A 22683-nucleotide genomic window follows, 5' to 3' on the forward strand; every position below is an offset into this window, starting at 1 on the left:
TAAGTAATAGCGCCAGTTAGTTCAAATCTCTTACAATTTTAAATTTTTAACCTCTCGTCTCCTGCCCCCTAAGGTGAGGTCATTGCCATACCTGTCATCATTTTCAACTACATGGAAAAGGCTTTGGACGCAGAGGTAGTCATGGACAATACAGACAAAGAGTACGAATTCGTCGAGGCTACCAATGAGATCGAGGATAATCCTTTGGATGAGATAAAACGCACTAAACGTGTGTCGATTCCATCCAATACTGGCAAGAGCGTCTCCTTTATGATACGTCCGAAGAAAGTTGGTCAGGTTACCTTAAAAATAACAGCCACTACACCGCTAGCTGGCGATGCTATTCACCAATCGCTCAAAGTTGAACCCGAAGGCGTGACACAGTACGAAAATCGTGCCGTTTTCATTAATCTTAAAGATAAACCAGAACATAGCGAAAAATTGAGTATTGATGTGCCCACCGAAGCTGTACCCGATTCCGAGTACATTGAATTCTCAGTGGTGGGTGATTTGTTGGGTCCAACTGTAAAAAATCTTGATAAATTGGTGCGCATGCCCTATGGCTGTGGTGAACAAAATATGGTGAATTTTGTACCAAACATATTAGTTTTGCGTTACCTGGAAGCTATCGCACAGAATATGCCGGCGATTAAGGAAAAGGCGAAGAAATTCCTCGATATTGGTTATCAACGCGAACTAACTTATAAACATGATGATGGGTCATACAGTGCCTTCGGTAAATCTGACAAATCCGGCAGCACTTGGCTGACCGCATATGTGGTACGTTCATTCCATCAGGCTGCTAAGTACACTGATATTGATCCCAAAATTATTGTTGCGGGATTGGACTTTTTGGCATCGAAGCAGGCGCCAAATGGCAGTTACCCAGAATATGGTAAACTGTTTGACTCCGCGCATCAGAATGAGTTGGGATTGACGGCATTCGTGCTGTTGGCGTTTCTGGAAAATGAGGTAAGTCGCAAGGTATCTCAAATCAATTTTTTTTTTTTAAATATTTGTAACTGCTTCTTGTATGTTGAAATGAACATTTCTGGACTAGCTCAGTGCTATTTCAGGTCCATTGCTTGTCTATTTTGGCACCGTTCCGGGCTTAGTTCTGGCTCATTTCGGGACCTGTTTAGGACCTTTTTGGAACTATTTCGGGATAATTTCCTAACGGTTTCGGGACCTATGCAGGCCTTTTCACGACTATTTCAAGACCATTTTTGGACTATTTTTGAACAATTTCAAGATAAGTTCAGGGCTTTCTTAGGAACATTTCGAGAATAGTTCAGTATAATTATGGGATTAGCTCAGAACCATTTGGGGATCGTTCAGGACTACTTGAGCATCATCTTGGGACTAAATCGTGATCATTTTGGGACTAATAGCGACCATTTCGGGCCCATTTTAAGACATGTTCGAGATTATATCGGGACAAGCGCACGACTTTTCGGGCCGTTTCGGGGCTGGTTCAGAAATATATTTCAACACCATTTCAGTACTTGTTATGGATTATTTCGTGACTATTTCGGAATTTATTCAGGGCAATTTTGGAGCTATTGTAAAGCTAGTTCACGACTATTTGAGGAATAGTTCTGGACTGGCTCAAGACTATTTTGGAACTAAGTGAGATTCATTTCGGGACTATTTTAGGCCCATTGGACATATTGAGGAGCATTTTTAGACTAGTTCGGAACCATTTCGGGATTGGTTCACGGCTATCTGAGTACCATTTCAGGACTATTCGTTGACTAGTTCAGGAAAATTTCAGGGCCGGTACAGGACTATTTCATGACCATTTCGCGCCTAGTTCGGGATTTTTTGGACTACTAAGGTACCATTTCGGGACGGTTTCAAGACTTGTTCGATATAATTTCAGGACAAATTTATGACTTTTTCAGAACCACTTTATAACTACTTCAGGACAATTTTGCGACTAGTTGGGGATTATTTCAGGGTAATTCGAAAATAGACACGAAATGATCCTGAAATAACCTGATCTGTTCCCGAATTGGTTGTGAAAAGTATTGTACTGGTCCCGACAAAACGAATAAAATAAAATGAAATTTGAATAAATTAGTTGAAGAGGAGGCCATGTTGTTTACATGTAAGCAAAAACAAAATATTTATTGGAACAAAAAGTACATATGTGGGTAGGCTGTGGCCAATGGTAATCATCTATTTCCACAATGGTTGTAAGCCGTGCAGAGTCAGCAAAAAAACTCCGAAAGCATTGGCGTCCGAATAGGCCGAGCCATCAAATTTAACTTAAGTCAGTTTGATTATACGGCAGTTGAGAAGTGCATGTGCAAAAATTTCATAAATGTCAGAAAGGAAATTTTTGCACATGCGGCATATCAAAGTATAGCTGTGAGGTCCCTTAAATTATATTAATATAGTATGATATGCCTCAGGGGTACTATTGTCACACTTGTAAAATATTGAAGTCAAAGTCACAGATCACAAGTGGAAAGAGTTTAAACGATAAGCGGGGATCGTGCTTTATATAGCTTCTATGTAGAAGAGTATCATAGATTTTTAATACTGTCTTTTTACGTACCTTTGATCTTCTTCCAAATCAAAATAAACCTAAAACATATTTTCTTTCAACTTATTTCTCAGGAATACATACCTAAGTATCAGGCAGCCATCGAAAATGGCCTTAAATACCTATTGGACAACGTAGACCAGACGGATGACCAGTATGCACTCTCTATTGCCGCGCTGGCTCTACAAATTGCCAAGAACCCTAAGGCTGACAAGGTTCTGACCAACCTACAGAGCCTTGCCAAACAAGAGAACGATCGTAAATGGTGGTCAAAAGCCGAAGCGCCTAAAAAAGAGGAACCCATTTGGAGTTGGCATCCACACAGCAATGATGTAGAGATCACTTCCTATGTGCTGCTCGCTTTGCTGGACAAGGAAGGTGCCGTGAATGCTTTGCCCATTATCAAATGGTTAATATCTCAGCGCAACAGCAATGGTGGTTTTGCTTCAACACAAGACACGGTTGTCGGGTTGCAAGCGCTCATAAGCTTCGCCGAGAAGACCGGCTCTGGTAGTGGTGAAATGGATATCGATTTTGTTTCAAGCGGCGGCGAAGAGAATAAAGGCAATATTAAAGTGAATGCGGAAAATTCGTTGGTATTGCAAACACATGTGGTAAGTTAATGGAAAGTAACATTATTTTTCCTGTTTTATACTTCCAGCTTTTCGGCTAACTTGCGCTAGCATCAGTATAGAACAAACGCTGAAAACTTGGTCTAACATTTTTTTTATTTTTTGTTAAAATTCTTAGCTCCCCAAGACCACACGTCAAGTCGATTTCACCGCCAAGGGCAAAGGTTCATCTATGGTACAACTATCGTATCGTTACAATTTAGCTGACAAAGATAAAAAACCTAGTTTTCAAGTAAAAACAAATGTTAAAGATGATAAAGCATTATTAGTTGTTGAAGTTTGTGCCGAGTACGTACCCGACAGCGCTGACGATGAACAGAAAGAGTCCAATATGGCCGTTATGGAGGTTAGCTTACCATCCGGTTACACTGCGGATTCCGAAGGCTTCGAAAGCATCGAATCGGTGGATCGTGTCAAACGCGTCGAAACGAAGAATTCGGATTCAACAGTAATTGTGTACTTTGATGGTTTAGCGCCACACGATGCTAAGTGTGTGCCTGTCAAGGCTTCCAGGACACATGCGGTGGCCAAACAAAAGCCTGCAGCTGTCAAAGTGTATGACTACTACGATATGAATCGTCATGCAACCGAATACTATCAAGTGCAGTCGTCGCTTTGTGATATTTGTGAGGGCGCTGATTGTGGTACGAAGTGCCAACAAGCGAATGGGCTTCAACGTGCGCAATAAATTTAATGTATAAATATAAATATATATATATTTTTTTTGTAATTCATATTATGAAATGAAATGTGTGCTAAATTTTTTGGAAATTCGTATAAATGCGTAAATTTGTACTAAAGTTACTGAAAACAAATTTTTGTAAACCATCATAAAAAGTGTGTGAAATAAAGAGAAATGAAGATACAATGAATGCGGTTTAAATATTTACAAAGAACATATTTAGAGAGAGAGAGATGTTAATATGAGGTTAGTATGTACCGCGACCTACAGATCTATTGTTTCGCCTTTCGATTGCCCCGTGAAAAATTTCTGTGCGCTGTCCTTAATATGTCACGCTCTAGGGTAGGGCACGGCTGATTGTAACAACAAATACATTTTGCACCATGGAAGGGCAACATTTTTTGTAAGCAACGAAAACACAATTAAATTCATCCGAAAGTTAAGAGATGCTAGGGAGTAAATGTACTCAAATTGTGGCGACATTAAGGCCCCTATTATGAGTTGCATTCGATTTTCGACTGTGGTCGAAAGTGCTGAGCGAACGAATTTGCATTTGGTATTATGGCACTCATTCGATGAAGAATAGCGCTATTGTGAATTTCGCTCATTTAGGTTGTTCACAATAGTATATTTTTCACCGCTGAGAAGCTTTGTTTACAAATCGAGCAAACTAAATAGTGTGCTTATACATATTTATGTAAATTTGTTCTAATTAAAATGAAGTAAAAAAGAAAGCAAGTTTATAAAAACGTGGTAAAATGAGTACAACGAGTTCTGGTTCAACGATTCGTCAGAGGATGAGAGCTTAGTAAACTGGCCAGGAGTAGCAAATGTTTAAGAGAGTTTAAGTTTATTAGTCTTTCGAATATATTTTGATATAAAATATATTTAAGAAATTTGTCTACAGATTCATTAAAAAGTTCCGACCATCTAAAGAGGCGTTTGTGAGCCAAATCTATTTAAAATATTTTAAAACTATCAACAGCTCTACGATTTTGTTCTCTGAGATCGTGCCAACAGAGTATTGGGATTTTCTTTCACAAGTAAAACCAGCCTTTCTAGCTTGTGTTTAGTATTCAAGATGTTAGAACTGCATGCAATTAATAAAAATTGTTTAAAATTAATGTCTAGCCGCCAAAATGTAAGAAAACATATACAAAATCATAAATTTTTCACAATTTTCTAACACTTCGCTACACCATCGAAAGCAAAATTCTGTTCGACAGAAAATTCGATACTCAACGAAAATTTCGACACGCTTGCATAGCTCATAATACGAATTTCACTTTCGATCTTCGATCTTCGATAGCCAGCGAAGATCGAAAATCGAATGCAGCTCATAATAAGGGCCTAAGCCTAGTTTCCGCGCACGTCTTCTACGGATGGCCTCACTCACAACGAGCATACATACATATGTTGAGTCGCAAAACTGAAACAGATTATTAAACTATATGTATATTCCAAGCTTATTCAGATGCCCTCTTGGAGGGCAATTCTTGCAAACTGTCACAAAGGCAGAGGGCTTCGTGAGACAATCGTCATTTCTGTCAACTTTCTGGAAAGCTCTTTTCTACCCATGGAAAGACTAATTGAAAGATCTACTAACGAGGAGGTTTAGCGTTATTCTGTTTTGTCTTTCTAAAAATTAAATTAAACAAAAAAATGCTTTTTTTGCATTAAATGGCCGTCTGCAGATCTCACGAAAAATCGCAAGAAATATTTTTCATTATTTCTTTTCCTAGAAAAACTTTGCTGTTGTTTTAAATTTTCCCTGCAGTGAAAAATTATCAATTGTTAAAACTAACCAACTTATAGTTAGCTTTTTGGCGAGATTTCGATTAATACCTCACTTTTAATTAGCTATGACAAAACCAACTTAAAGTGAATTGTAAAGTCGTGCAGGAGTCATGCAGACGCAATCGGGAGTTGGTTTTCTTTACAAGTTTCAATTAAATATCCTCATACAAAAATTACTTTCAATACACTTTTTTCTGAACTTCGCAGATTCTTTTTCATATTCAGGACAAATAAAAGGAAGATCGAAATTTTATACTATGATTTTGAAGTTATGTCTGACGGTGTTCGAATATGGGGCCACCCAGAGCAGAATATGTAAACAAATATGAAATTTAATAAAATAAAGTAAATAAATAAGTAAATAAAAAAGTAAAAAAAACAAAAAATATTTTGTTTTTCTTATTGATATTTTATGTCCAAAAGTAGTTAGTTACAAGTTAGTTGACATGTAATGCAGAGGTATCCAGGTCTGACTTTTTTGCGGCCATCGCCCCACAAAAGTAGTTAGCTTTTTTCGAACAAAATACACAGTTAATAGTTAGCACTAGTGTTCGCGTAAACAGACTAAAGTTAGGTATAAGCTAACGTCACTCCCTGCAGGGTTCTTATAGAAATAAACATTCCAGCATTTTTTTCTTGAGGGCAGCATAATGATTTAAGAAATTTGCATAGAAAGAAAATTCTTTTTCATTTCTATTGCGTAATTTTTCTTGAGAGCTGCAAACAGCCCTTAAAACATTAAAAACTAAAATTAAACAAAAGTTCGGGCGGAGCAGAACATTAAATACCCGGCGCAAGTATTAAATATATGTTTTTCACCTTTCCGAAAACTACCGCTACATGGTAAGCCGGGGACTTTGTGTCGTCCCACTCCAGTGGCGTTCAACGCAGACATTCCTATTTTGTCCACGGAAGAGTTTAGGTTCAGTTATTCAAGTTTTTCTTATACCAATCTCTGAAATAAGTTCAAAAAAACAGGATTACAAATTTGATTATTGCGATTCCGATAAAAATTTTTTTAAGCTTAAACTGTTTTGTCATTCGACGGGGTTTTTTCAAAAAACATCTTTAAGAAACTATTTTTATTTATAAAAAAAACTCCTCTTTTGGAGGTATTTTCAAATCGGTCCAGCTCGCTTAGGTCTTAATATTTTTCCGAATAATTTTGGTGGACGTCTTAAAATATAATAGATTTTATAATTCCAATGGAAAAGCAGTACCGATTTTTTTTTTGGTATGGGGAGTGATGCAGTCTAATATACATTACATGTGATAGATAAAGCAGTCGACGTGCATATGTATTTTATTGGGGCTTTTACTTCTGGTTAGCGGCCGCTGTGGTTTAGTGGTTAGCAGTGAGCGCTACCACTGCGTAGAGCCTGGGTTTAAGCCCTGCTCAACAACAGCACAAAAATATAGAATAAAAGGTTTTTTATTAACAGCGATCTCCCCTCGACAGGCCATGGTAAACCTCCGAGTGTATTTCTGCCATGAAAAACAGCTTCTCATAAATATGAATATGATCGCCGTTCGGAGTCAGCGTAAAACTGTAGGTCATTCCCCTTGTGTGACAACATCAAGGCGAACGCCACAAATCGGACATAAGCTTGGGCAAACACAAATAGCGCCAATCTATTATGTATTACTATTTTCCTTCTGATTAGTCTTAACCAGAAGACATGGTGAAAACGGCCATGCGCAACAAATAAAAAGCCATCAATTACTCGACAAAACCTGCAGTTCTAGCTTTTACTTTCTTGTCTACTTAACCCAGCTACTATATTTTCTACTAGCCGATATGCTCCACATTTGATGTTTTAAAGTACTTAAGCTAATTGTTTTATAACAAATTTGATTGGCTTATCAGACGCTAATCGAATATCACAAAACGAAAAAAGTGCACGTACGTAAGGCCAGTATACAAACATATATAAATGGCGACTACTCCAGTTGAAATGAGTTAGCTTTTAACGGTCATCGGGACAAAATGAAGAGCCTCATATTGGTCATAGCCAGCTTGGTCATTTTTCTAGCCTTAGGAAGTGCATCTAAAGTTCGATACGACAATTTTAAAGTTTTCAAAATTACAACAAAAAATGTTGAGCAACAACAAATGATCGAGAAATTAGCTGCCAACTCGGAGAATGTAAGCACAAAAGCTAATAAAAGTAGAAATCAGCTAAGTTTTTAAAGAGCAACATACAGAATTTTAAAAATTCCTACAAATAAATTCGCGTATAAAAACATAATTCTTGAAAATAAAAATTTCAGTTCAATTTATGGCACAGCGGCAATAAAGAGGTGCATATTATGGTCAGTCCACAAAAAGTTATATACCTGCAGAACTATACGCGTACCTATAGCCTGCCTTTGGAGGTAATGGTATCCAATGTTCAAAGGTAAGTAATTGAAAGAATTTCACCACAAAAACAAAGCATGGGAAAGTAGAGGCTAATCTAGTACTCTACAGCCTTATCGATGGTGAGCAATTGTCAAAATCTACAGACGATAGTACCTTCGGTTGGACACGCTATTATCCCTTATCAGCTATTGAAGCATTCTTAGACGAAATACTAGCGAAATACCCGGCAGTTACAAGTGGCATCGATATCGGCACTTCCTATGAAGGACGTAAGATACGCGGCATTAAGATCTCGTACAAAGAGGGTAATCCTGGTATCTTCATCGAATCCAATATACATGCACGCGAATGGATCACTTCAGCAACGGCCACTTGGTTAATCAATGAGTTTCTCACTTCCACTGACGAGGATGTGCGTAGCTTGGCTGAGAACCATGATTGGTACATTGTGCCAGTTTTGAATGTAGATGGTTTTGTCTACACACATGATACGGTATAAATTACCTGCAGCTGACCATCTCAACCATTTATTGATCATCAACATTCTTATGTTTAGGATCGCATGTGGCGTAAAACACGCCAGCCGGTGAATTTCTCATCCTGCATTGGTGCCGATCCGAATCGTAACTTTGATTCACACTGAATGGAAAATAATGGCGCTTCCTCGGATCCGTGCGCTCAGACCTATGCTGGTACAGAGCCTTTTTCGGAGCCGGAGGTTAAGGCAATCGCCGATTATATTGCAAGCATTAAGGAACGTCTGAATATTTTGATAGCGTTTCACTCGTACGGTCAACTTTTACTATCACCTTATGGCTGGACAGGAGATCTTCCAAGTAACTATGATGATTTGATAGCAGAGGCTTACTCAAATGCGGTCAAAGCAATGCCTTATGGCACTTCATCGGGTGCACTGTGTAAGTGTGATACGGGAATTGTGTTATAACTATTTAAGTAGGGCATAAAATACAGACCTAACTAAGAACATATTTGCCCTAATTTCCGTACAGATTTCGCTTCTGGTGCCACCAATGATTGGGCCTACAGTGAACAAGATATACGGCTCTCGTACACAATGGAATTTCGCGATACTGGACGTTTTGGCTTCATTCTTCCGCCAGTGCAAATAATACCGCAATGTGAAGACGCGCTTGCCGGGTTGTTGGCTTTCGTAAAGAAGGCCGATGAACTGGGTTATCTTGAAGTTAAATACACCTGATGAGTTTGAAATACACGATTTTTATACGTGACATGAGTTGAGTTAAACTCTCTATGACTTGCATTTTATAATAAATATTTTCGAATAAAAATATGTAGTCTTAAAAGAAAAAATATTTGGTTATATCTCATTGCTTATAATTGCAAGAGCGAGCAGCACCTCCAATTTGTGTTGTTAGTCTTGAAGTGGTCTGACTTTTAGAGCAAGCTGTAAAAACGGACAGCGAAGCTTTTTCACGGCAGAAAGCAAAATGAGTGCATCCGCATTTAATAGGAATTCCAGTATTGAGAAAATTTCATATTTTACTGAGTTTTCTTCTTCTTCTTCTTAATTGGCGCTGTAACCGTCTAAGCGATTTTGGCCGAGTCCAAAACAGCACGCCAGTCATTTCTCTTCTGTGCTAACTGACGCCAATTGAAAATGCCAAGTGAAGCCAAGTTCTTCTCCACCTGGTCTTTCCAACGCAGAGGAGGCCTTCCTCTTCCTCTGTTACCAGCATCGCGGCCCGCGATGAATATTTTCAGAGCAGGAGCGTTTCTGTCCATCCGAACGACATGGCCAAGCCAGCGGAGCCGCTGAATTTTAATTCGCTGCACTATGTCTATATCGTTGTAAAGCTCGTACAGCTCATCGTTAAATCGTCGGCGATATTCGCCATCACCAACGCGTAAAGGTCCTTAAATCTTTCGCAGAATCTTTCTCTCGAAAACTCCAAGAGCCGCCTCATCAGATGCTTTCATTGTCCATGCTTCCGCGCCATACACCAGCACAGGCATGATGAGTGACTTATAGAGTGTGATCTTTGTACGACGAGAGAGGACTTTACTTCTCAATTGCCTACTCAGCCCAAGGTAGCACTTGTTTGCAAGAGTGATTCTCCGTTGGATTTCAAGGCTGACATTATTATTGGTGTTAATGCTGGTTCCCAAATAAACGAAGTCGTCTACTTTTTCAAACTTGTAACTGTCAACAGTGACGTGGGTGCCAAGACGCGTATGCTCTGACTGTTTGTGTGATGACAGGAGATACTTCGTTTTGTCTTCGTTCACCACCAGACGCATTCGCTTTGCTTCTCTATCCAATCCCGAGAAGGCACAACAGACGTAGCCCTTGTTTTTACCGATAATATCGATGTCGTCGGCATACGCCAGCAATTGTACGCTCGTATAAGGTATTGTGCCTGAGCGGTTCAGTTCTGCGGCTCTTATTATCTTCTCCAACATAAGATTAAAGAAATCACACGAAAGGGAGTCCCCTTGTCTGAAACCTCGTTTGGTATCAAACGGCTCGGAGAGGTCCTTCCCTATTCTGACGGAGCTGGTGGTATTGCTCAACGTCATTTTATACAGCCGTATTAGTTTCGCGGGGATACCAAATTCAGACATCGCGGCATAAAGGCAACTTCTCTTCGTGCTGTCGAAAGCGGCTTTGAAATCGACAAATAGATGGTGTGTGTCGATCCTATTCTCGCGGGTCTTTTCCAAGATTAGGCGTATTGTGAATACCTGATCTATGGTGGATTTTCCAGGCCTAAAGCCACACTAATAAGGTCCAATCAGCTAGTTGATGGTGGGCTTCAGTCTTTCGCACAATACGCTCGATAAGACCTTGTAACCTATGCTTAGAAGGCTAATTCCGCGGTAGTTGGCGCGTATGGCGGGGTCGCCTTTCTTGTGGATTGGGCAGAGCACACTTAAATTCCAGTCGTCGGGCATGCGTTCATCTGACCATATTCTGCATACGAGCTGATGCATGCACTTCATCAGCTCCTCGCCGCCGTACTTGAATAGCTCGGCTGGCAGGCCGTCAGCTCCAGCAGCTTTGTTGTTTTTCAGCCGCGTAATCGCTATTCGTACCTCGTCATAGTCAGGCGGTGGGACAGCTACTCCATCATCATCGACTGGGGACTCGGGTTCGTCTTCCTCACTACTTTCAGCGCTGCTGCCATTCAGTAGGTTATAAAAGTGTTCCCTCCACAATTTAAGTATATTCTGGACATCGGTCACTAGGTCGCCATTGTTGTTCTTACAGGAGTTCGCCCCGGTCTTGAAACCTTCCGTAAGTCGCCTAACCCTCTAGTAGAATTTTCGGGCGTTCATCCTGTCGGCCAGCATCTCAAGCTCTTCGCACTCACGTATTTCGGCCTCTCTCTTCTTATTGCGGCAAATACGTCTCTCTTCCTTCTTCAGTTCCCTATAACGGTCCCACATGACTCGCGTTGCGCCCGATCGCAGCGTGGCCCTGTAGGCGTCTTTTTTCTCTGCGGCTTCTTGACATTCCTCATCGTACCAGTTGTTCTTTCGGGCTCGCTGAAATCCAACTACTTCTTCGGCGGCGGTACTTAATGATCGGGAAATGTGGTTCCACTGCTCGCGTACGTCGGATTGTTGAAGAGTGCTCTTAGAGAGCAGGTGTGTGAGTCGAGTGGCGAATAAATTGGCCGTCTGTTGTGATTGCAGCATTTCGACGTTAAGATTTCCTTGCATTGTTGGGCGCACATTTTTTGCTGCACAGAGGCGGGTGCGTATCTTGGCTACAACAAGATAGTGGTCCGAGTCGATGTTTGGCCCTCGGAGTGTACGTACGTCCAAAACGCTTGAAGCATGCCTTCCGTCTATCACAACATGATCGATTTGGTTTCTCGTTTTTCGATCTGGAGACAGCCATGTAGCTTGGTGGATGTTCTTATGCTGGAACCTAGTACTACATATTACCATATTTCGGGCCCCGGCGAAGTCGATCAGCCTCAGTCCGTTATCGGACGTTTCGTCGTGGAGGCTGAATTTTCCGACAGTGGCGCCAAAGATCCCTTCCTTGCCCACCTTGGCATTAAAATCGCCAAGCACGATTTTGACATCGTGTCGGGGGCAGCGCTCATATGTACGTTCCAAGCGCTCATAGAAGAGATCCTTGGACGACTCATCTTTCTCTTCCGTCGGGGCATGGGCGCAGATGAGCGAGATGTTGACATGGGCGCAGATGAGCGAGATGTTGTTACTGAGTTTTATTCGGGATATTAATCTACACGTCAGGCGGATCACTTGAAGTGACTAAATATCCTATGTGGATAGTCTAGCAGCAGATATGTACATAATCAATGAAAAGATTTTCAATGGGGTCATCACTTGTACCCCAAACCATTACTGAATTGTTCGTTACACTCCTATCGTCAAGGATTGGGTAAAAATGAGGAGGTGTTGGAAGGCGCAAATCTATCCATGAATGCACAAATGCAGGTTTAGTGTAGTCTGCCGCAGTAACCACAGCGCGGTTGGACTATGGTGGTACGTTTCTATCGGGGAAGAGGAAGCTCTGTCTCGTCCTCGACAGGTGGCTGGGTTCACAAAATAAAATTAACGTGTCTGTTAATTTTCTCCAAAATTCATAAAATTTAGTACTTGGAGCCAAAAAAGTTGTTTATAATGTGAACATCATAATCAGAAACTGCACGTTTGAAAATTTTGGCGTGAACGAGCAGAACATACCGAATTTCATAAAACATATGTTTTTCTTTTTATCTGCGCCTATTTTGCTAGAACTAGTGGACGATAATGTAAACCGATTTTAATGTTCTTTCTTTTCTGGTTAAAATCAGCATATGCTCTGAATTTCATTAAAATCGGATAACATTTACTATTTTCGCCCACTAGAGATGTGGGCGTGGTAGCGCCTCGAATTCTACCATATTCTACATTTCTTCATTCCTAAGTGCCAAATAGTGCACATACGAAATTGCAGCGAATTTGTGGTACGGCTAATACTTTTGGCCACAGCTTACATATGGATATGTATGGGCACGTACAACTGTGCGGCGGCGCGGGAGGAATAACAAAAAACGGCGGCGGTGGCGGCGTATACCTCTAATAGAAAAAAAAATATTATCTACATTTTCGGAATCATCGAGCAATTCTAAATAGGAATTGGATAGTGGCATCCATAGAACATTTTATGTAAACCAGTGTTATTTAATAATTAGAAGTTGATTATTCAATATGTGGCAACTCTTTTCCAAAAAGTAAAACCAGTTTGCACATCTACAGGCCAAGCGCTTTAATTTGAATTAGAAAATCGAGTGACCAGTGCAGATTTTATGTCCTGGACAAAAAATCCCTTCGCTTTTATATATGTACTAAATAGTGAACACGTCTGGTGTTAAAAAGCCAACATTAAATTTAAATTTATAAACAGGTGGCAACCTTATTTAGAAAGCAAAAAAAAATATTCCAAATATTTCTGAGTGAAGGGAGCTCTCGCATGGTGTCGGTATTACATTTAATAAAATTTCAAATCACCCTGCACCGCTAAGAAAATTCTAGCTCCGAAAACTAAAATCTTATTACATATCTATTGACCCAGTGCAGATCTGGTGACCTTCACAAAAAATGCTGTTTATAGATATTACTTTTCGAATATATGGCAAAATTATTTTCAAATTAAAGTTTTCCTAAAACTTTTACGTTTGCAATAATATTTTCATATTTAATTTAACTTTTGTCAGTTAAATAAATTAGACTTTTCTTTAACAGTATTTTCAAACTTAAAACTTTTTAAATCTTGATGCCCAAGTTTTAATAATATCCATGTGTATGCGAAATCCCCATCTCGCCAGCTAGGCTATTTAAAAAGTTACAGACGAACAAATTTTGGTTTCCCCATAAGGTTAACGTTAAAATGCAAATGTTTAAAACGTTTTTTCTCGAATTCAGGTTTTTCGACTTAGGCGGTTATTGCTTATGACCACTGATATATAGATATAGATTTTGAACATTCGCTCACTAGAGAATTTATTGAGAACCAAGCCTTATTTATCGCTCATGCTGTTAAAATAATGTTTATTTTAATTTAAAAAAATTTAATTTTAAGCAGAGATAAGAGTTTCTACAAAGCTTTATAGCTGAATAAATTTCAACGCTACCAGGGTACCTAGAATTCCGGTTACAAGATGTGGTGATATTTTTGGTAACAAAATTTCATGGCTACAAAATGTATGTTTTTACGCGCATCACTCGAAAACGAATGAATGATATTGAATGCAATTTTCACCGATATATTGTTGGAGGTCTGACTTAAAATATAGAAAGAAAACATTTAGAGAGTTGCCACCTGTTTAAAATTTTTGGTTTAAGTAAATTGATAAGATAAACGAAAAATTGCAATATGGCCGTCAAAATAAATAGGTTTAAATAGGGTTAATAATACAGCCGAAAATATTTTTGTGGAGGCTGCAAATATGTTTGAAAATATTAATTTATAATTTAATTGATAAAATAAAGAAAATATCGCAATATGGGCATCAAACTAAACAGCTTTAGGAAATTTTACTTTCGAAAATATTTTTGAGGAGGGTTGCCATTTGTTTGAAAAATTGTGTTTAATGAAATTGATAAAAGAAATGAAATATTACTATACGGGTATCAAACAACACGAAAATACTTTTAAGTGCCGTTTTTACACTGGGGGAATAACTAAAATTCGATAGTGAACTTTCAATTTTTGTACCGAAAACCAGGGTTCGGAAATATTCACTCACCTTCGTACGCGAACGCGAAGGTGAACGTATCAAATATTCTGTATTGATACTCCTTCGCGAACGTGAAGCATAAAACCAGTCCAGATAGTTCGCGTTCGTGAATGTTAGGTAGAAAAAATTTCCGCTGTTGTTCGTACGCGTATGTATTGGTGGACCAAACAGCGTGCGTTCATATATGTACCCTGCAGTGAAATCCCAAACTAGTCAGGAAAAATACTAGTTTACAACTAGAATTCCCTGACTGAAACCAAACTAGTTCGAAAATGACCAGACTTGTACCAAGTACAAAACGATTTATTCAGGCCCTGTTTTATTTAACATCGACAGTTTAATACAATAAAGTACACAAAATATTATAACTTTTATTTGGGTATATTGTAAACCATTAAATCGAATACGTATTCAGTTATACTAGTCCGGTTAAATAATGATTAATACTCATAATGATTATTAATTAAGGCATGTTTTTTTGGATAACCGTTTAATGATCGAATACCGATATTAACACCTTTTTAATGATTAAGAATTAATTACTTAAAAAAAATGTCAATTAATTCATTAGTTTTAATTTCATCATTATTTTGTTATTATTGCTCATTTTCAATTATTCTTGACTTTTTAATTACACTATTAATATAATTATTTGATAAATTTCTATTATCAATCAACAAGCCAAACCATAGACAAAAATTAAGAATATTTAATAACTGCTTGAATTACTTATTTATTTTATTCTTATCCAAATCTCAAATTTTAAACATTAGTTATTATTATTTTTTTTTTTTTTGAAAATAATAGACTGAAATGTGCAAAGTTAATGAATTTAATTTATTTTAATGAAAACTTTTATTTTTATTTTAGTTCACTCAAAAATTATCTAAAGAATTCATTTTATTTTTAACTAAAAGTTTTCTTTTGCATATTCCATATTATTAAAAAAGATAAAAATATAGTTTTTTTTGTACCTGAAACCTTTTCCTTTTAATAACATTTAATGAAAAATGAATTTAAATTTATATTCGAAAGTTTGAAATATCTATGTATTTATTTTTTCTTTTAATTAATACTCAAAAAATTTAACACTTATTATTGGCAAATCTAAGGCTGCATATAATTGCATATTCATTAATTCATTTAATTTTTTACCCCCAAAGTAGTGGGTTTGGTCCATAATTAGACTAGTATTTTTGTATCTATTTTCAGAGCGAAATCTGACAATTGCCATCTCGTAGGACATCCCCGTGTTAAAAATACCAGTTGGTTGCTTGTAAAAAAGATAGTGGGCTGACTAGTTGGGCATGCGGTTCATACTAGTTGTAAGGTAGTTTACAACTAGTTCATTTGACTACAGGGTAGCTATAAAGCTCGGAACACTTTGACGACAGCAAGCGACAAGCAGCATCTGTCAAATTTTAAATACACACGTTCTTACGGACACAATTATTTTGACGACAGCACGACATCTTGGCTGCAGGACTGCAATTGTCGACGTCGCCAAATTAAATCTATTTCTAATTTTGCCGGCGACAATGAGTAGATGTAGTGCTGCAAAATTAAATTGTCGCAAAATTAATCACATATTCTTGATTGTTCATGTTTTTCTTATTTACTTAAATAAAAATACACAATTTGTGAAATAAATATACCAAAATGTCATACTTTAAAATCGGCTGTTTGCTATGTCGCTGAGGTCTTCAAAATGTTTAAGAAGCTGGCTTCAAGACGACATTTGTCGACAAATTGATGTCGCTGTCGTTACGTCGTGAAGTTGCAGTCGTCAAAGTGTTCCGAGCTTAAGTGGCAGCGATGCCTTCGCGAAGGTTCACTGCTGTCGTTCTCCTTCATAAATGAATGAAAATGCTGCGGCAAATATTCGCGGAAAGTTGGTGTGGCTAGAGATACTATTCTGTGCGAAGGCAATTTTGTTAATTGCATAAGATTTGCACCGTTCATTAGATTTTCAAAAATGAGGTTTCAAATGAAAGGGCTTGACCTCTGGATGTGCAGAAAGGATATATTTTTTTAATAGGGTTGCCACCTCGTTTAAAATTATGATATTTACACCGTTCTCCCGATTTTCAAAAATGAGGTGTCAAATGAAAGGGCTTGGCCTCTGGATGTGCAGAAAGGATATATTTTTTTGACAGGGTTGCCACCTGCGTTTAAAATTGTGATATTTACACCGTTCTCCCGATTTTCTAAAATGAGGTGTTAAATGAAAGGGCTTGCCCTCTAGATGTGTAGCAAGGATATATTTTTTTACAGGGTTGCCACCTGCGTTTAAAATTATGGTATTTACACCGTTCTCCCGATTTTCAAAAATGACGTGTCAAATGAACCTATACGTGCATATGTATGTATGACTATACTTTGGTGCGTTTATTCATATCTACCTACATATTTGCAATATTTATACATATGTACATTGTACAACTATGTATGCATGTGAAAAAAGTTTGTGGATGGTGTTATTATTTTCTTCCATACATGTTAGGTAGAAGTCATTTTCGCTGTTATTCAAACGCGAAATTTTTCTACCCAACATATGCGAAAGCTGTTTGTTTAAAAATATTTCTACACACTTGCAATAATTGTGAGGGCTATTCTCATCTGCAGGCAGAACCGCAAATATTGCTGTTGAATGATGTTTTTCTATAAAAGAGAATGCATTCCATTATTGTTAGTGGTATGCACATTATAACGAATCTGTATAGAATTTATATAGACCAGTGCTAGAATCGTAACAGTCTTGAACGAGCAATTCGTCACATAAAAATTATGACAGTCGTGGACGTACTACTCGTTTCGTATCCGAACTACAAACGTACTGCCCTTCACGACTGTAAAAATCCGTAATATACCTTTTACGTAATTATTACTCGCGTATACATATTAGGTGTAAAAAATTGTCGCTGCCTAAGATTATTTTTTCAATGTAACATACGCGAAAGCCGTTTTATTTCAAAATACTAAATACTACTTCTAATAATTTTGAGGGGTGTGCTCAAAACGATATCTGCAGGTAGAACCGCAACTATTGTTTTTGAATGACATTTTTCCTTAAAGATTTCTGGGAAATACTAACGATCATCATTTAACGAAGATGCTTTCATTTTTGTTACAGGTCAGCACATTTCAGCAAGTCTATAGATTTGTCTAATATATATAGAGTAGGTAGGTAGAAGTAAAAAACAGAGGCTTATTAATTATTACTCGCGTATATAAGGCACATACAATATATGTGCTGCATCAGACAGGCGCAGAAGAGTGGTGTAGTAAGTGGTTTTTTGTAAAAGAAGATTATAATATTAAAAAAATAACTGGATAAAAATGGGAAAAAGGAAATTTAATGTAGAAAGATATGTGAAGTATGAAGAAAGCACTAAGAAAAGCAAATGCCTCATAGAAACTTGCAAACGTTAATTAAGTGGAAAGTCAGCAGCAAATATTAGACGGCATTACAAACTTGTACACAAAACTGACATAATGGATAATAGTGATGGAAGTGGTAGTGAAATTAGTAGTAAAATACAACGAAAAGCTGTTACCAAATTAAACTGTTCATTAAATAAAGCTGGATTTTTAAGATGCTGCATGGGATTGATAACTAAAAAAAATATTCCTTTCAGAATATTTGATGACGAGGAGTATTTTAAAAAGCTTATAGAGCCATATGAGCAAAATTTCAAACTAATTTAAATTCGAAGAATACATACATGTACATAAAATATGAATTATCTTTATGAGTTTTAATTTAAGTAATTTCATGTACATACATACATATCTACGAATACATAGATGTAAGTGCGGAAATAAATATTTCTTTAATATGAAATTTCAAACAATATTTAAAAAATAAAACCTTATTTTATACATAGAGGCCGAACCTTTTCATTTGAAAAACGGGAGAACGGTGTAAATATCACAATTTTAAACGCAGGTGGGAACCCTGTCAAAAAAATATATCCTTTCTGCACATCCAGAGGACAAGCCCTCATTTTTGAAAATCGGGAGAACGGTGTAAATAACATAATTTTAAACGAGGTGCCAACCCTATTAAAAAAATATATCCTTTCTGCACATCCAGAGGTCAAGCCCTTTCATTTGACACCTCATTTTTGAAAATCGAATGAACGGTGCAAATCTTATGCAATTAACAAAATTGCCTTCGCACAGAATAGTATCTCTAGCCACACCAACTTTCCGCGAATATTAGCCGCAGCATTTTCATTCATTTATGAAGGAGAACGACAGCAGTGAACCTTCGCGAAGGCATCGCTGCCACTTATAGCTACATATATGAACGCACGCTATTTGGTCCACCAATACATACGCGTACGAACAACAGCGGAAATTTTTTCTACCTAACATTCGCGAACGCGAACTATCTGGACTGGTTTTATGCTTCACTTTCGCGAAGGAGAATCAATACAGAATATTTGATTCGTTCACCTTCGCGTATAAAATCATAAATGTATGTTCGCGAAGATTCATATATGAATATTTCCGAACCCTGCCGAAAACCTGTAGTCAACTGCCGAATGACTGTTTACTCGCCACTGTAAAAACGGCCCTAAGGAGCAATGAAGCACGCTGGGTATTTGCTGAGAAGGCCAGGCACATTTTCCAAATTTTTTTTTAAAGATTTTGTTTTTTGTAAAGAATTGCTCTTTAAGTCAATATTGGGCGATTTCACTGCAGTAATTGCTGTTATACCAATTATTGAAATCCTCACAATAACCTTTACATGAGCAGTAGCCGTAATTAAATTTTGCCAATACCATCAATTGATATCGTGTGCACAAACACTCCAAACTCCATCGATTTCTCTCCCCATTTTGAGCATTTAGTTAATACATATTCCTTTGCGGTACAGTGGTCTTGTGTATGAAAGCATTGAAATTAATGGTTTCAATGTATTTTCCGTTATATCAATGAGCGAGTTTGGGACCTTAACTTTTCGTGGTTTATCAGAGTAACCGCTTTTGTATAGCAATTTCCTGTCACTGATAATCAACTATAAATTCCAGTTTAATTTATGGCACAGCAGCAATAAAGAGGTGCATATTATGGTCAGTCCACAAAAACTCATACATCTACAGAACTATACGCGCGCCTATAGCCTGCCTTTGGAAGTTATGGTCTCCAATGTGCAGAGGTAAGTAAAAGGGGGAAACTTAATGCAGATAACGCCAAAAACAACGTTTTTAATAAAATAATAACAATCTCTAACCCCAAGTCTTATCGATGGTGAGCAACCCGCAAAATCTACAGACGATAGCAGCTTTGGCTGGACACGCTATTATCCCTTATCAGCAATTGAAGTATTCCTAGACGAAATACTGGCGAAATACACCGCAGTTGCGAGTGAAATAAATATTGGCACATCCTATGAAGGACGCAAGATACGCGGCATTAAGATCTCTTACAAGGTGGGTAATCCTGGCGTCTTTATCGAAGCCAACATACATGCGCGCGAATGGATCACCTCAGCGACAGCTACTTGGTTAATCAATGAATTGCTGTCTTCTACCGACGAGGATGTGCGTAGTTTAGCTGAGAATCATGATTGGTATATAGTGCCAGTCTTAAATGTGGATGGTTTTGCGTACACACACGAAACGGTATTTAGTGCTGTTACAAAATTAATTTAATTAAAATAATTGATATTTCCGCTTAACTAATTACTATTGTTATTTCTTTTCGCAGAATCGCATGTGGCGTAAGACACGCCAACCAGTGGAGGGCTCAGCGTGTATAGGTGCTGATCTGAATCGTAACTATAATTCTCATTGGATGGAAAGCAACGGTGCTTCCTCGAATCCTTGCGATGAGACCTATGGCGGTCCGCAGCCTTTTTCCGAACCCGAGGTTAAGGCGCTCGCCGATTATGTTACTAGCATTAAGGAACGTCTAGATATTATGCTCGCCTTTCATTCGTATAGTCAAGTGCTACTCTCTCCTTATGGCTGGACAAGTGAGCTTCCTGAAAATCATAATGATTTGACAGAAGTGGCAAAAGCTTACTCAGATGCGGTCAAGGAGTTACCCTATGACACGGTTTATACTTACGGTTCTACAGCGAATGAAATGTGTAAGTGTAACAAACCTATCTATTGTATTATTATTACTCAAGTTACTCTGCAAAAAATAAAGGGTGGTTGGATCGGAAGATTTCGGGATACGTTGCATAGTAGAATGTGACTACTTAATAGCAGTGTTGATCTTTTATAGTTTCAGATTTTCTATGCGAATATTCTGTCGAATTCTGAATTAGAAACCGGTCGCACATTTTTTGCAGAGTGACCCGTATAAAACGCAAAAACAAAAAAATGAAATGCCTCAATAAATGTGCATGTTCAACTAATTCCACCATCCATACAGACTTCGCTTCTGGCGCCACCAACGATTGGGCTTACAGTGAACAGGATATCAAGCTCTCGTACACAATCGAATTTCGTGACACTGGGCGTTTTGGTTTCATTCTTCCGCCAGTCCAAATAATACCTCACTGTGAAGATACACTTGCTGGCTTGTTGGCACTGGTGAAGAAGGCCGATGAGCTGGGTTATCTTCAAACTAAATACGTATAATGAAGTTTATTTTATGAAGTTACATAGCCATTAGTGAGTTGGGCATGTCTGCACTACAAATTTCAAATCAAATAAAAAATATTAATTTAAATATGTAAAGCTGTTGTTTTATTTTATTTTGTTAGCTTTCGACTTCTCTACATACATTGATATATAGTACATACATCTATGAATACGGTGGTCCTTAAAAATATCAACATCTAAATTTTGTATGGAACATCCACGAAAATTTCCAAAATTTAAACCAAATTTCAGACGTCGCCACCAGTGTTTAGAAAAAAATATTTTTTTTAAATGCCAAAAAAAGTGAAATCTGATAAAGGTCAGGGGTATTGAAACATATTCATATAGATTTACAAACGCGCTGAGTTAAATCTTATAAAACTCAAAAGTTTTTTTTTAATTTTTGCAATTAAAAATTTTTTTTTAATTTTAATCTCTTTAAAATGTTGACATTTTTGTGGATGCCTTTATTTTGTGCGTAGAACACGATGTTGGTATTTTTAAGGAGCTCCCTTATATGTGTGTGTATATAATTGCAAGTAAGTTCCTTAAAGATTTTTTGCAAAATATTTTGTGTGATGCCATTTTATATTATGTTGCGTCATGTTATGTTACGCTATGCTACTTTATGTTAAGTATTTTTTATTTTTTTTTGTCGAGCGAAAACATCTAAAAGCACAACCCCGTCAGTGTGAGACATTAATCCACTGAAGCTTCCTAGCGTCTGATTATCGAACCCTGGTGCCACCGTTAAAAATTTCGTCGAGAGGCAGATTGAAAACTAAGCCCCACATCTGTTACTGTCCTTAAGCGGCCCGTGGAGTACGATACGTTTTGAGTAGCCTCTGCCTCCATAGACTTATCAAACATTGCATCACTCCGCATACTTGCAAACTCTATTTTCCAAAGAATTTGCCACGGGCCACATATGATATAATTACGCCACTGTATAGGGGCCCGTAATTTTTCAGTCCGAGCACGAGTTTGCTCTCGATGGCCCTGCCTGTGATGGTGATGTTATGATCGCATATACCTTCTCTTCTTCTTCTTAATTGGTGCTGTAATCGCCTAAGCGATTTTGGCCGAGTCCAAAACAGCACGCCAGTCATTTCCCTTCTGTGCTAACTGACGCCAATTGGAAAGGCCAAGTGAAGCCAAGTCCTTCTCCACCTGGTCTTTCCAACGCAGAGGAGGCCTTCCTCTTCCTCTGTTACCAACATCGCGGCCCGCGTTGAATATTTTCAGAGCAGGAGCCTTTCTGTCCATTCGAACGACATGGCCAAGCCAGCGGAGCCGCTGAAATTTAATTCGCTG

General features: G+C 38.0%; 4 protein-coding genes and 1 pseudogene across 15 annotated transcripts in view; 4 read left to right on the forward strand and 1 right to left on the reverse strand.

The window, feature by feature from the left end:
- Positions 1–4055, forward strand: part of LOC118741881 (CD109 antigen) — a 41089-nt gene extending 37034 nt beyond the window's left edge. The window contains 3 exon segments of the mRNA XM_036473858.1: positions 74–972; positions 2626–3165; positions 3302–4055. Coding sequence (XP_036329751.1) covers positions 74–972; positions 2626–3165; positions 3302–3871 — 2009 coding nt within the window. The 3' untranslated portion in view covers positions 3872–4055.
- Positions 1–22683, reverse strand: part of LOC118740640 (CD109 antigen-like) — a 124359-nt gene that overhangs the window by 79371 nt on the left and 22305 nt on the right. The window lies entirely within an intron of this gene.
- The window catches only part of LOC118740644, a 47400-nt gene that overhangs the window by 22594 nt on the left and 2123 nt on the right, over positions 1–22683 (forward strand). The window lies entirely within an intron of this gene.
- On the forward strand, positions 7302–9498 carry LOC118740646 (annotated as a pseudogene).
- On the forward strand, positions 19495–21568 carry LOC118740643 (zinc carboxypeptidase-like). Its single transcript, XM_036472255.1, has 4 exons — positions 19495–19931; positions 20013–20397; positions 20483–20867; positions 21158–21568. The coding sequence occupies exons 1-4, from the start codon at positions 19843–19845 to the stop codon at positions 21364–21366; spliced, it is 1068 nt and encodes a 355-aa protein (XP_036328148.1). The 5' UTR covers positions 19495–19842; the 3' UTR covers positions 21367–21568.

This window comes from Rhagoletis pomonella, unplaced genomic scaffold, assembly GCF_013731165.1.
Source record: "Rhagoletis pomonella isolate Grant_MI unplaced genomic scaffold, Rhpom_1.0 Rhpom_scaffold_00006, whole genome shotgun sequence".
Taxonomy (NCBI): domain Eukaryota; kingdom Metazoa; phylum Arthropoda; class Insecta; order Diptera; family Tephritidae; genus Rhagoletis; species Rhagoletis pomonella.

What these genes read in the sequence shown, in the direction of transcription:
- LOC118740643 (XM_036472255.1), top strand. Translation starts at nt 19,843, where the DNA reads ATGGTCAGTCCACAAAAACTCATACATCTACAGAACTATACGCGCGCC. An exon ending in ATGGTCTCCAATGTGCAGAG is followed by an intron (nt 19,932 to 20,012) that starts GTAAGTAAAAGG and finishes TCTAACCCCAAG; the next exon opens with TCTTATCGATGGTGAGCAAC. An exon ending in TTGCGTACACACACGAAACG is followed by an intron (nt 20,398 to 20,482) that starts GTATTTAGTGCT and finishes TTCTTTTCGCAG; the next exon opens with AATCGCATGTGGCGTAAGAC.